The sequence below is a fragment of the Syngnathoides biaculeatus genome, chromosome 11 (genome assembly GCF_019802595.1).
Source record: "Syngnathoides biaculeatus isolate LvHL_M chromosome 11, ASM1980259v1, whole genome shotgun sequence".
Lineage (NCBI taxonomy): Eukaryota > Metazoa > Chordata > Actinopteri > Syngnathiformes > Syngnathidae > Syngnathoides > Syngnathoides biaculeatus.
Genome location: NC_084650.1, coordinates 30,752,214 through 30,766,366, shown reverse-complemented (window position 1 = coordinate 30,766,366; position 14,153 = coordinate 30,752,214). Strand labels below are relative to the sequence as shown.

The 14,153-nt window shown below is 50.4% G+C and overlaps 1 protein-coding gene across 4 annotated transcripts in view; it reads right to left on the bottom strand.

Annotated features, from left to right (window-relative positions):
* The window catches only part of glra1 (glycine receptor, alpha 1), a 62,080-nt gene that overhangs the window by 21,253 nt on the left and 26,674 nt on the right, over window positions 1-14,153 (bottom strand). For 3 of the 4 annotated variants that reach the window (XM_061834075.1, XM_061834074.1, XM_061834076.1), the window contains exon 2: window positions 3,340-3,464. In XM_061834075.1, the coding sequence (XP_061690059.1) occupies window positions 3,340-3,418 (79 nt within the window). In that variant the 5' untranslated portion in view covers window positions 3,419-3,464. Of the gene's footprint in view, window positions 1-3,339; window positions 3,465-8,497; window positions 8,569-14,153 lie in introns of those variants that run through there. The other variant, XM_061834078.1, reaches the window with a different exon arrangement.

Below are 14,153 nucleotides of genomic sequence, written 5' to 3'. Positions count from 1 at the left end.
AAAGACGCTTTCCTCCTCGTGGTCCGTCTCGGAAGCGTCGCAAACGTCAAAGGCCCAGGACGCCGTGGCTCGTTCCGGTCATTGATAAGATGTCGCTCGTCACTCTGGCGGCAAGACCCGCTCACTCGCCATTGGCAAACGAGCACGTGCGGGGACGCTAGCTAGCTAACGCGGATGAAGTTAGCACGGGAAAGAAGCGGCTCAAAGTACGCGACGATACGATAGGTGGCACGGGGACACGAGGGGCGCTCCCGTAACAGCGCCGCTCACGACACGAGGACAATCTGCGCTGAAAAACGACTTTCTGCCGCCCGACACGGTCAAGTGAGTGTTAGCATTGAAGCACTAGTTCAACTAGAAAATGCAGCACAACACAAATGAGCTCTGGGGTTAGCGTGTTTTAGCAAAACCAGCTCATGGATTAAGGACAAAGGGGAGAGGGCAAATTTTGACAAAAATCATTTCAATTTGAGATGGAAATACTGTGCAATAAAAGCCTTCCTTCTGAACTTTTCTCTCACATTCATCTTTTGATCTGTCTTCAGAACACGCCAAAAACAAAGGAATCGACCAAGCCGTTCTGTTCTATTCACTTCGCAGGTGACTGGAAGCACACAAATTGCAATGTTGTCATTTCTGTTTAGTTTGACAATAAACTTCAGGCGGGAGCGGCTCAAAACCTCGACGGAATTCAATGTTCACTGTTTGAAAAGAGCTGAAGATGAATTTGATGGCAACAGCCAATCAAAAGCTGAGCTGGTTCAATTGATTCCCCCTCACGCTTCGTACTTGTGTTGCTGAAGTGAGAAACCTGTGACATGTGTCTTAAAAGGGAGGCGTCCATTCAGGGAGGGGGTGCGGGGGTCGCTTCGTTTGTCATCATCATCATCATCAGAGTAAGAACAACAAAGAAAAACAGAACAAAAGAATCTAGAAGCAGTCAGGACAGCAAGTGGCTACAAGCAATGTAGCCAGCTAGCATCAAAGGCGGGAAAAAACATCCTGCGAGCCGGGTGCAAAAAGGGGGGGGGGGGGGGGGCGGCAGGAGAAAGTTGGGCGGGTGGTTGGGGTTGGACGGGACGGGGCGTTCGGTTACCTTTGTTCCACACTGAAAGTTGAAAACAAGCACACGAGATGATTAATTCAACAATTGCGTTTGGGATTTCCCGACAGACTGGAGAGTCCAGAGCGAGGCGTGGCGCAGTCCCGCCGGCGCCCGTTGGCTCGGCTCTCGCCGGCACTTGAAGCGACCTCATCTGCGGGCGATGAACCGAGGTGGGGCAACGTTATCCGGGAACGGAAGCGCGCTCGACCCGGGACTCGATTTCACGCTCGGATCAGACCGCGAGACCAATTTGGCCTTTCACGATTGCGCGATGTCACGCCACTGCCACAAAATCTTGCCCCATCTCCCCAAGACGGCGCCACCTCGGCTCGGGGATCGTTTGACCTTCTTTCGACTCCGGTTCCAAACGATTTTCTCTCAGAGGGCTGGGTCGAAAAAAGGCACGCGTACTTTCAATAAAGCGTGTCCAAACGATGCACATCCATTTTCCTAGCAGCCCGCAGCATAGACTGAAATGAACGTCGTTGACATCACAATGAAAGCTATCAACCAAAAGCTAACGTGTGACCGACTTCACATTCATATTCATGAAGTAATCGTTCAGCTAAAAATGAAATGTACCGTGATGTTGAAATCATTATTTGGGACCGTTTTATCACGTCAACTGGTTCATATGCACAAGTTTGAACTTGACTTTCTATTTTCAGCTTCGAGCCTTTTATTTTGAAGGGTACACACCAGACCTTGGTTCAAACGTCGCTTCACACGGCAGGGGTAAAGATCACCCATTTTTTCTTTTAAATACATGAAATCAAATGATAAAAGGAAAGATTCCTTTCCTTACGCAATGACGGAGCACAACGTTAGCGTTTGCGATGGTGCGAGACGTTCCTGTGAACTCGTTTTGCTCCGGTGACGCGAGGGCTCGTTGTTGCGCTTGCATTTCCTGTCGTCAGCTCTCATGTTGCTTTGAGGACTAAAACAAACGCTGAAGAGCATCAGTGCAAAAGTCCGAGCGACCATTGACCTCGGCGGCGAGCTGTCTCAACGTTGGCGTGGAACCCATTTTATCGGTTGCCTCACCCAATCGACTCGCTGAGCGATGGAGGCCGAGGCTCAGAGCGCGTCAGATGCTACACGCGGTGAACGCTTCCTTTGCGCAATACGTTATCTGATTTCAAGTGCTGCACCCGGGGACCGCTAATCCTTATTTGAACTCAGTTAAGACCCACTTTTGTCGGCCGCCAACCGTGCTCGGGAGAAGACATTCGTTCAAGGATTGCTTGCGGTACGTTCATGTACTTTTCAGACGATACCGTTTGCAAGCAGGCAACAAAGCGTTACGGAGTCTTGCTGGCTAGCGCTAGCACCAACGGTGGTACGTAAACATGCCGTTGAATTGTGCTGTAAAGATTTGGTGAACATTGGCTTGTGCGAATAAACGTCGATCACAACACGCGGGTTCATTGACAACGCCGAGTACGGGAGGTGACGCGCAATCCCAAGGTGCGTGATCTCGGAGAGTCGTCGTCGATATGTCGGACTACGCAAAAGATTAAGATCAAACAGGCTAGACTTTTCATTTTGGAGTCGTAGGTGAAATCGTTGCTTGTGGATTATGTCACACAAAGAGAAATTTTGATCCAAAAAAAAAAAAAATAGGTCGTGCGTGATCTAGCAACCCGGCTGTGCGAGCTAACAAGGCCAATGTCGGGGCTAAAATTCTGTAGTCTGGTGGAAGAAGCGCATATGAGGACTTGATTTGAGGGGGAACAACAGGAGGAGCTAGCGTGAGTCCAGCCTCGAGTTCTACAGTATGTGCCATCGAGAGGCTCTTCTTTCAAGTTCCGCCCCCCACAGCCTCCCGTAACAGTTCAAATAGTGACCACACCCCTGCCAGAGTCACATGGTTTAGTCCCACCTGAAAGTTCACTTGTTCACGACTCACTACATGGGGTTTTTTTTTTGGTTTGTTTTTTTAATAAATGGAGATGCCGGACAACATCCCGTTGTTGTGAATGATGCTTTTAAGGGACTTTTGGAGCCGAGTTCAGTTCAGCATTTAACTCTTTGCCCATTTTTTCTTTTTTTTTTTTTAAATCGGGAATTCTGCAACTCCTCAAAATGTCCACAAAACGCACAGCTAGTGATGAGGGAGTGTTTGAACCCAAATACAAACCTTTCCGGGTGAGCAGTTTGCAAAAGTTTCCAAAGTCAAGCACGGAGATCGCGGGAGCTAGCGCGACGCCACCCGAAACGCAGCGAGCGTCTACCTTTAAAGTTGGGTCTGATCCTGGCATCGTAGCCCGACACTTTGCCCATCAGCTTGTCCAGGAACTCGGAGGGCGGCATGGGGGAGGCGGCTTTTCGAGCCGCCACTTCCTTGGACGCCGCCAGGCTGCCAGACACAAAAACGTCACGCGTTAAACCTTGAACAATTATGCTCAGCCCTTTTTGTGGCGCTCCACTCGGAGTCATTCGTCAAACTCACCCGTTTGCCTCTTCCAAACAGTTTTTTCCCCCCAACATCCCTTAACTTGACCTGTTTCCAGTTAACCTGTTCAGCTAATTGTTGTTTCTTCAACACTCCTCAAGCTTCGCAGTCTTTTGTTGCCGCTGTCCCAGCTTTTGTGGGAAAAGTGTTCGAGGCATCGCATTCAAAATCTGAGAATGTTTGGAGGAAAAAAAAAAAAAAAACCCAACAACATTCTTCACTTTGAACAATCAATGTCTTTGTAGTGCAAATCATTGTAGTCTTTTTTTTTTTTTTTCTCCACTCCACCATTGCAGGGGGCGGTCAGGAACCCAACCCCTCAAAAAGTCCAGGCCAGGGTGTCCCCCCTCCCGCTCGCGACGAGAACGCAGATGACCGGATCCCAAACGCTCGTATAAGTTTTGCCCTCTTCCTGGGTGTCACTTTTGCTTGGTTCCCGAGATGAAGCGAAGCGTGGCCGCAACGCGGATGACGTGGAAGGCGGCGCGAAGCGACCGGCGAGTACTGGACTGACCCTTGACCTTGTGCGTGAAGGAGGCCTAAATGGGCGGCAATGGCAATTACATCAGCGCTGGCTGGAAATAGACGGCCGCGGCCGGCGAGCACTTTTAGCTTGGGCGGACCGGCGCAAACAACAAAAATGTATCGGGGAAAGTCTTTGTGCTATAGTACCACAACTTTCAATGATTATTTCATATTTAGCGGTAAAATGGCTTGAACAACTTAAGTGGTTTCAACTCCAAATATGTCCTGTCAAAGGCAAGAATGTGTTGATTTCATCATATTTATTATTCTAACCAATAGTTGTTATTTATAACCAGTTGTTTTATTTAAAAAAAAAAAACCCCAACTGATTTCGTTGAAAGCAAGTAACTCGTGGGACGGCCTGTGAAAAGACATTCCTGACCTAAAATGCACTTCAAGCGACGTGGACGAGAATCTGCAGCCATCTGAACCGTGACAGAAAAATTGTTCAAAGATCAAGTTGGAAAACTACCAAACCTGCAAGGGCTTAGGAGAGCAACGTTTTTCCATTTTTCCTTTGTTTTTTTTTTGTGTGTGTGTCAAAGGGACATCATAATGGACGCCAAACACACTGCTAGAATGGAAGCGAACCTCAGACACTTGGGAGTAGCGGAGCCCTCGCCGCCGTCGCTTCCTGTTCTCTCGCTGTCGTGATCAAAGTTCCGCTTGCTCTGATTATTCCGGATCAATGGCGCCGACATGCAACTCTTCAGCGAGCGCAGGCGGTGGGGTGGCGAGAGGGCGGCCCGCGCTAAAGCCGGACTGCGATCATTAGCGCTGAGCGCTCCTCATTATGTTCCTCTGAAGACCTCAACTCCTAATTGGTCTCATCTCGACAAACGACACCCCCGTGACCTCCCCCAGCACCCCGACCGGATAACGGCAGGATATTAGCCCGTTTCCAATGGGCCGCGTTCTGACATAAGACAAAGATGAGGAAAGTGGCACCTTTGTACACAGCCGGCAGAAAGTGGACACACATCACCAGATAATCGCTCTTAAAACACACCACACCATTGCATAAGCCTTCTTTGCACTCCACGTCGCAGGATAATCACTGAACGCACGCCTCAATAATCACGCCCAACATCCTACACCGCAGGACAACTCCAACCACAATTACCACGGAATAACAACTCTTGATGCGCACCACACCTTCACATAATCGCTCGAAACACACACAACGCAAACACAAGCTAGCTGCTTGAAAAGTAGATCTTGGGGTAAAAAGTCTGGGCACCCCTGCTCTAAACCGCCCCCAGACTACTGGCTAATCAGTGGGAAGACACCCAACATTGCTCGGAATCGTCCCATTTGCCGATGTTGATGGAAGTGGGGGAATCGTGCTCATCAGTATGGGTGGACCGGACAACGCTTCAGCATTTTTTCATTCAATGTTTGGTCATAAAAGGATGAATTCATTGACTGATTTCAAGGAGGCCCCTCAGCATACTGTTGATCAATCAATAGCGTCTGGAGACACGTTCCCGTTGCGTCGCAGACCCGCGGTCAAATTCCCCATCAAGCCGGCGAGCGCACTAATGAAGGCCGCGACGACCCGCCGCCGAGGCATCCGTCGATCGGCGACCGATCCGCGCGCTCGCGTCTCCGCGAGCGGCTAAACCTCTGCGGTCCAACCAAAGCCGAAGGTCCGCTACAGATGCTCGCACTGTGAAAGTGTCTGGGGAAAAAAAGCAATTGCTACTTCCTTAAAAACGGGCCTTATGGCCCTGGGAGCTAACGCTAACGTAGACGGCATCTGCGCTGGCGTTCTTTTGCGCGGGTGCGACTTCCCGTCCGAAAAGCTTCGGAGAATCTCGCCAGTGTTCCTGTGAGCTCGACACGTACGGCGGGAAGGAGGGAGGGTTGCGGGAGCGTTCATCAGGTCCGCCATCGAGGCTACAATCGATGTTCTGCGATAGCGGGCGGGCGGGCGGGGGCCGACGGTATCAATTAAACGGCATCAGAGCCCGAGGAGCTGAGGTGGCGATATCCCGACGGCGCTTCATTAACTAAACGCTGCGCTCGGAATGCCAACGTCCTCTGCGGCACGGAGGCGCCGGGGCGGGGGCGACGTCAGGTAGCGCCAGTGCGCCAACACTCCGGCTAATGGAATTGTTCACAGGCTGCGTGGGGAACAACAACAACAACAGAGAAAGAGAGAGAGAGAGAGAGAATGCAATTTCTGTCAAAATTGTGAGCCAATTGTGACGAGACGCCGCCGAATGGATATGCTGCGATGAATTGTTGACAATTTCACACTTGAAGTCGTTTGAATCACTCAAGAGATGTGGAAAAGTGGGGGCCACCTGCCTTCGTCGGCTCATAAGAACCTCTTCACGACAGAAAAACAGCAATAATATTCAGATTTAGTTTTGACACATTACAACGTGAGACAAATACAATCTTATTTTCCGTACCACACGCGGGTCACGCTCGTGCTGAAGCCTCTCCCTGCCGACGGCGAGAAGCACGGTACACCCTGGGCTGGCCGACGACCAGTCGCGGGCCACATGGAAGCAAACGAGCATTCACGCGACAAACCGGACCCGGTTTCAGCGGTTCTGGGCCAGTACGGTCAGAAGCTCGCAGAAGGTGACCCAAAACTTGAAACGGTTGTCAAGAGAACGAGATCAAATTCTCGCATCATTTTGGCGCTCCTGACCGCCGTGAAACAGGAGAGCCTTGAAAAATGCCAAAACGTAGGCAAACTTCTGGCTCTTTCTTCGGATGAATGGACCGCATTTGTGAAAGGGTTCCACTCTTTGACCACCGTCACTACCACCACTTGCAAAATCATCAAACGCAACCTTGCATGATTTCCCTTTGTGGACGTTTGTCCAAATTCATACTGTAGTTACTGTCAAAGGCTTGAATTTGAACTCCTCGACAACTTTTGGAAAATGGCTCTGGAACCGCGACTGTTTCAAGATGGGAAAGGAAGCAAGGCAGGCGTCGAGCGGTCGGAGTAAAGACGCGAGCCGCATTGTCGTACTGCCGATGTGCTGGATGGATGTAGAAACTTTCCTGCTGGCTCAAGTACTGGATGCTTTTACACTTCTCCAACGTACAACCGCGGACGAGACCCCTCAAATTTTAGGGTGGTTTGGCACCCCCCAACATTCACCATGAACTTGCTTCAACCTCCGCAGAAAGAATCAAAAGTACACGCCAAAGGAATACAAAAAAAAAAAAAAAAAAAAAAAACCCAAAGCAAATTCCCTTCTATCAGAACATTCTTGCCCAAAGTCAGCCGGGACCAGCGCCGCACAAAAGAAACCAAGGCCCAACCCACCTGGACTGACGGAAGGAAATGCCAATCATCTTTTACTCTGCAGATTCATTTCTAAAATATATTCTGAATAAAACTTGTCCCTAAAAGAGTAAAAGATCGGAATTGTTGGCAGAACATTCTACAAAATTTTGTCCTTTCGTATTTCTTTAGCATGACATCACATTTCTTTGTTTTTTTTTTTGCTGATGTAAAAAAAAAAAAAAAAAAAAAAGAAAATCATGACTTCTGTCTTCTGTTGTAACGTGTGAGACAATGTGTAACAATTGAAATGGCAAAAATTGTGTTCGTTTGGGGCTGGCAGATCAGATAATCAGTTAGCTCCAACGGAAACAAATATTAATAATTCAATTCTTGACTTAAAAGTGAAACCATCACCATAAAAGGAGCCTGGACTAAATGGTCATGCGGGGGTAATTTTTTTTGAACCCAGAAAATTGGAATAGAATTTTTACAATATTTGTGGTGGGTTCGTTTTGCATTCTTTTTGGTAGTTGTCTGAATTGCTAAAATGTCCAATTTTGGGGCCGTTATCAGTTTTCTCAAACGCCGAACAGAACGCGATCGGCCGGACGGCGACGACGACGACGACGAAGCGGCCAATGGCGCGGCGCGACGAGGGAAGTCATCTCCGGCCGGGACAAGACCTGACGTCACCGCACGTGACCTCAGAAACAAAAACCCAGACCAGGACAAAGATCTAACAACGGAAACCTGGACTACAAACCGAACCTCAAAAAAGGGTTAGAATTTGGACCAGGACTAAGATTGGGCAGAGAATTGGAGTTTCTTTTTCCATCCAGCGCTGCCGAGCAGAGGCCACACGTCGACGACCATTCGGAGTCTTCTCCGTTTGGTTTTGGAAATCCGCTTGCCAGATTCAAACCCAAAACCTCGACACTGCGAGGCAGAATTCCTCCCTGCGTAAAATTTTCCACCCTGCGCATGTTGTCACGGGCGAACGAGGCATCAGATCGGTCGAACGGACCGTGTGCGTCCGCGTTCAATCGCTCCCTCGAGCGGGCACTCGGCCGCACTCCTGCGACCGATCGTTGCCCCCCCCCCCCCCCACCAAAGTGAAAAACATTCCCGTTTTCATTCAGTTTGTGCTTATCCTTACCTGAAGAAGACGAGCGTCTCCCACAAGTAGATGCTCAATGCGTTCAGGCGGCACATTTTGGAGAGTCTCATTTTCTAAGAGGGCGGGGGGCGGGGGTCAAAGGGAGAGGGGGGGGGCGCGTGGGTCACACGCCCCTTTGCCCTTCAGAGGAACGGGGGGGGGCGCAGGTGTGGGATGGAGGACCTCCAAGGTGAGTTTGGGGGCGTCAGACCTCCATGCGATCACACCTGTGTCCTCTCGGGGAAAAAAACAGGTCTGGGTTGGGGAGAGGGGGGGGAGGGGGGGCGGAATCGAGGGGGGTGTCCGGGTTGGGGCTCCAGAGTGGGAAGGGAGGAGGAGGAGGAGGAAGATGAGGGGTCTCCAGCCGCTTACAGATCCTCACAGCTGGCGGTAAAAGGGGGGCATAATCCTTGAGAGGTGGGGGGGGGGGGCGGTGGCACGGGACTCGGGCAGGGGCTCTCGCCAAGTCCTTTAATCCAAGCGGGAGCCTCGTGGACCCCCGCGACGAGGATGAGGACGGTGCCGCTCCTCCTCCTCCTCAGAGGTGGACGCGCTCCTCAGCCATCGCCGGCGGACGCTCCTCCCATGCGCGCCGCGTCTGCCGCCGCCGCCGCCGCCGGTGCGGGAGAAAAAGAGAAGAAGTCGCGTCGCGGGAGGAAACAGGAAGAAACGGCGGCGCGCCGGCGTGCCCGTCACACGTCACGTCGGGAGGGCCGCGCGTGACGCGCGTGCTGCAGTCATTTAGCAAACTAAGCCCACCGACGACACGCCCGCGCCGCCGCCGATTGGCCGACGCGCAAGTCACTCGGCAGATTTGACAATTTGGGAGGCGGCCTGACAGTCCCGTTGTGAACGTCACCGACATGCACGTCGGCGTATTGCTCGCCAGTTCATTTAAATTAGCCCACTGGGGGAGGGGGGGTGAAAGTTTTCGTTGACAAAAAAAAAAAAAGGGATTTATTTGGTGTTATGAACATTGTGTTGCAACATCTGAGGAAAAAAAGTAATTCTAAATCAACCCTTTAAGATTTAAATACTAAAAAGCAATTGGAAAAAAAAAAATCCATTTTCTTAGCCGCTTATCCTCACGAGGGTCGCGGGAGTGCCGGAGCCCATCCCGGCCGTCAACGGGCAGGAGGCGGGGCGCAACCCCAGCCGGTCGCAGGGCACGTCGAGACGGAGCCCGGAGAAAAGCCACGCAGGCACGGGGAGAAGGCGCAAACTCCACACGGGCGGGGCCGGGATTGAACACGGGACCTCAGAATTTGCGAGGCCAACGCTTTACCAGCTGAGCCACCGTCAATTGAAAAATGGGGGGAGGGGGGGAGGGGGGGAAATTGTGATTCTAGCAATTAATTAGATTGTAATTTTTGAAAAAAAAAAAAGATGAACTTAACACCCATATTTTTAAACACTGAAAAGTGTGTGAAATGTACAATATCAATCAATTTGCTTGCTTGCTAAAAGCTAAACACGATTTGAACTGAAAATTAAAAGTGCGCAATGAATACAAGAAATATTCCAGGAGTCTTGCTCAAGTTCAAGTGGTGACGAGTTGACGCCCGTCACAAAATTTGCTTTGACTGTTTCCCAACGTCGCAATGTGGTCTCCGTCGTTTTTGACGCCTTTTTCTTAACTGTGTGTTACAATTGGCCAAAAAGCATATTTGTCCCACATTTCGCCTCATTCAAAAGTAATCGCCTCCACCGCATCTCGGCACGAAGCCGCGAGGTGAAAATGGAAGCGTTGAATATTTCAAGTGCCATTAAAGCGTTTTATGTAAATGCGCACTAATGTGCCGCGCGGCTAATTTTAGCCGCAAGAGAGCAGCCGGAAGGAAGCGGCGGCGGGCCGGGCGTCGGACGCCGACCGGGCGGCAGAGGTTCCGTTCCGACGAGGTGCCGCGATTAGCGTTTTGCTGCTTTGATCATCCATTCACGGCTTTGAGATCATTTGGAACTTCAGCCTGCCTCTCAACGGCAAACGCGCTCCCATTTTATGCCAGAACGATTCCGTTTGCAAAAGAAAAAAAAAAAAAATCGGCTTTCACGTCAGGACAGACATTTTCTGACAGACGTCGCGTAACCGAATCAACAATTTGAAGTGGGATCCTGTTTGCCATGGAAGGCGCCGAGTCAAGGGCTGCAAATTGCAAATCACAACCACAGCGAACCATGATTCAAATAATTATGAATTTGCGCAGCCATCGGGAGTTGCAGATGAATATTCACAGTTGGATTGGAGTGAAATTCGGAAGATTTGGACAATCGAACTCGACTAAGCGGACAAAAGGAGCCGCGGCGTCAGCCCGGCTAACCTCCGTCGCCGACGTGGCGGCACGAGGACGCGCTTCCTTTCACGAGGAGTCGTTTTGCGGCACGGACGCCGGACGCCATTTTGTCCAAAAGGAGCCACGGCGGACGGCTCGCCTCGGCTCGGCTCACCTGCGCCCGGCGCGCAAAGAAAAAAAAAAGGTCTGCGGTCAATTTTGTCACTTTTCATTTTCTTCAAGCCGTAAAAATAAAACGTGACCTTTACTGCAGCGATCGCGCAGACACGCCTCAACCGCAACACATTTCCATTTTGACGTCAGAACTCAGCGCACGCAACCGAATTAAATGCCACGACAACGAGAAAGCAGACAACGCGCCACTCATTGGAACGTTCGGACCACCGCTGCCGTGATCAAAATCCGTCAAATTGTCCCAATCGTCTATCAAACGTCCCCCCCGTTTGCAAACAGCACTTCACGTTTTTGGCGATCATTTTGTGAAATTACTGGCATCATAACCTCTTTACCTTTCGTGCCACCCAGACATGCCCCTTAAGAAAAATGACAGGAAATATGTTGCAAAAATGTCTACCGTGTGACAATCTTTGGCCAAGACTTCACGCTGGACATCCGTCCGGATTCTTGGGGGCCGATGGCGCCTCCCGTAATTGGCCGACGGACTGAAACGCGCCACATTTGGAGTGCATATATGTGGCGCCTCTGCGTATAAATATAAATATATGCAGGTCCTCATTAAGATACGTAATACTGTGAAAAATCTCCGGATCCAACTCGGATGAGTTTGTTTCCCGCGCACGCAACACGTGGACCACTTGAGCGAACGGAACGACGACGGATTCCCAAAAATGTCCGGACGTCGTCATCCGTGTCCAACATTTGACTTGCAAAGTACGTGAAATCTTTCCGGCCGGCCGATAAGAAAGGAAATCAAACGTGAGCCTGCCGGGCGGGCTCATCACGCCGACACGGGCGAGGTCTCGAGGTCAAACGCTGGCAGGCGCCGAGGTTGTCAGTTGTATTCCGGGGAGAGAGCTTTTAATCCCTGATAACGGGTCGCCCGAATGGAGCGCAAGGAAAACTATTAGCGGCCGGCGGGTGCAAGTAATTGCTTGGACGCCGACCACCTCGAGCCGGACAGAGATGGCGCTCATGAATAAAACGAGGCCTCCTCTGTCCGAAAAAAAAAAAAAAGGAATACTTGGAGAAATTCATTGATTTGGAGAACATGCGGCTTTAAAAAGAAAAAAAAAAAAAAAAAAAAACGTCGCGGTTCAGTGATTGTCTGTTCACAAAACGGACCCCGCGATGGGCAAAATACATTTCTTGCAATAGCTTGGATACAAAACCCAGTGATGTGTTATTAATTTGCACGCGATATGCAAGATGCGCAGAGTGGCAATATTTCACATTTATGAGAGCGCAACCCGTCGCGATTCAACAAGTTCATCTTCACGTGAACCGATCAATTGGAATTGAACCAATTTGACGTTAACGCCGTTCTTTGCGTCAAAGTCTTCAGTCACTCTTAAAAGCTCTATTTCTAAAAAGTTCCTGATTTCAAATTTACGGCACTCCTTCTTGACTGCGCCAAACCGACAAGCGTCTTGCATGACGCTCAAGACGCGGGTTTGCAATTTGCACGCGTCGCCCTTCAAACTCTGCGGACGATCCCAAATAGTCCAATTGGAATGAACAGCTGTGACACGTTGACCAATATTCATAGAGAATCATCACGCCGGAGAAATAATAGCAGTTAGTTGAGTGTTTGCTATTGTGCGGACGCAAAAACGGCTGCTTCGTGCGGGCACTTCAGCTCACAGAGCCCTCTGGTGCACTGCGGCAACTTCACCGGGCCCTTTCCGGAGACGTGGAAGCCATTCGGTAGACGAGAAGGGAAGCCAAGAATTGATCTCGTTGTTGTTTTCAAACCAGCTAAAAGGGAAACTAAATAAAGTAAAATAAGCCCAAACGACAGAAGAACGCGAGAGGAACTTTGACCTTGCCAGAGCACCTCGGGGCTCGCACGCTAACCTGCTAGCAAGCGAAAAACACAGCACACAGCAAAAAAAAACAAATGACAAGCTGGAGGGAAGGACCCATAAAAATGGACACAAATTCGGAACTTTTTCACATCCATGCCGAGGGACACGTCAACCGGCGACCGGCGTCGCTGGACAGGCGGGCGGGCAGCACACATACCGCCAGTCGTCACAAACTCGAATCTTCCCACTAAATCTAAAATCTAAAAGAAAACTCACTTCAAGTACAAAAGATTTTGTGCAAGTCAAGCCTCTGGAATTTGTCTCCTGACCGAAGCTTTGCTGCTTTGAGCACTGTTGCAAATCTTTTTTTTTTCTTTTCTTTTTTTCATTTTTTTTTTAATTTTGAAACCTTCACCTAACTAGATGAAAGCCACGGAGATCGCCATCTTTTTCACAAGGTAAAAAAAAAAAAAAAAAAAAACGCTCGACAGTTCAGCAGCACGTCGGGACAACGATGACAACAAATAAGAACAGCAAACCGGTATGAGTTCATCGGATTCCGGATTGTATTCATATTTCATGATTTGGCTAAAGCCGGGATCACGCATTCGGTGGCGTATGAAGCGGAAATGTGCGTCGCAGTGCCCCAAACAATTGCTCGCCTCCTTTGAAAAGAGCCCAGCGTCGGCCATTGCGGTCGTTCCCGCGCTCGTCCCGCCGGGGCCGAGGCGGACGACCCGAAGCCCAGCTGTGCTCCCGCGGGCGGCCCCGACCGGAGCCGCCGCGCTTGTTCTTTTTTGGGGGGTTTTCGACACATCCTCCTCCCACCAAAGGAAAGACAACAACCGCAGCAGCAGTCATCAAGAGCACACGTTTGACTTCACGCTCGACAGGAGACGCGGTTTTTTTGGATGAATCATCGGCACGTTAATATTTAGTCAACCGTGACCCGCGGCCCCACGCCCAACTTTTAGCGACGCTTTGGCCTCGTCCGCATAAGACAGTGCCACGCATGTGGCTGCAAATATTTACTTGTTGGCATCCATATTCATGTCGTTATTAGTCATCGTGCTGGGGCTAGCTCCCTTCTGCGTCGTCGCGCGTGCTAATAAAGACGAGCAAAATCACGCTTGATTTACACTTTTCTTGTTTTTTTTCTTCACTTGGACATCTGCTCGGAGCGTTCACAAGCACTACATCTGTAACGGTGCGTGTACGTAGATACACGCTCGCACGTATCCACCCGTCCATCCATTTTCTGAGCCGCTTATCCTCACAATAGTCACGAGAGCGCTGGAGCCAATCCCAGCAGCCATCGAGCTGGAGGCGGGGCACCCCCCTCGAGTGGCCGCCGGAGACGGACAACAGTCGTGGCGCCGA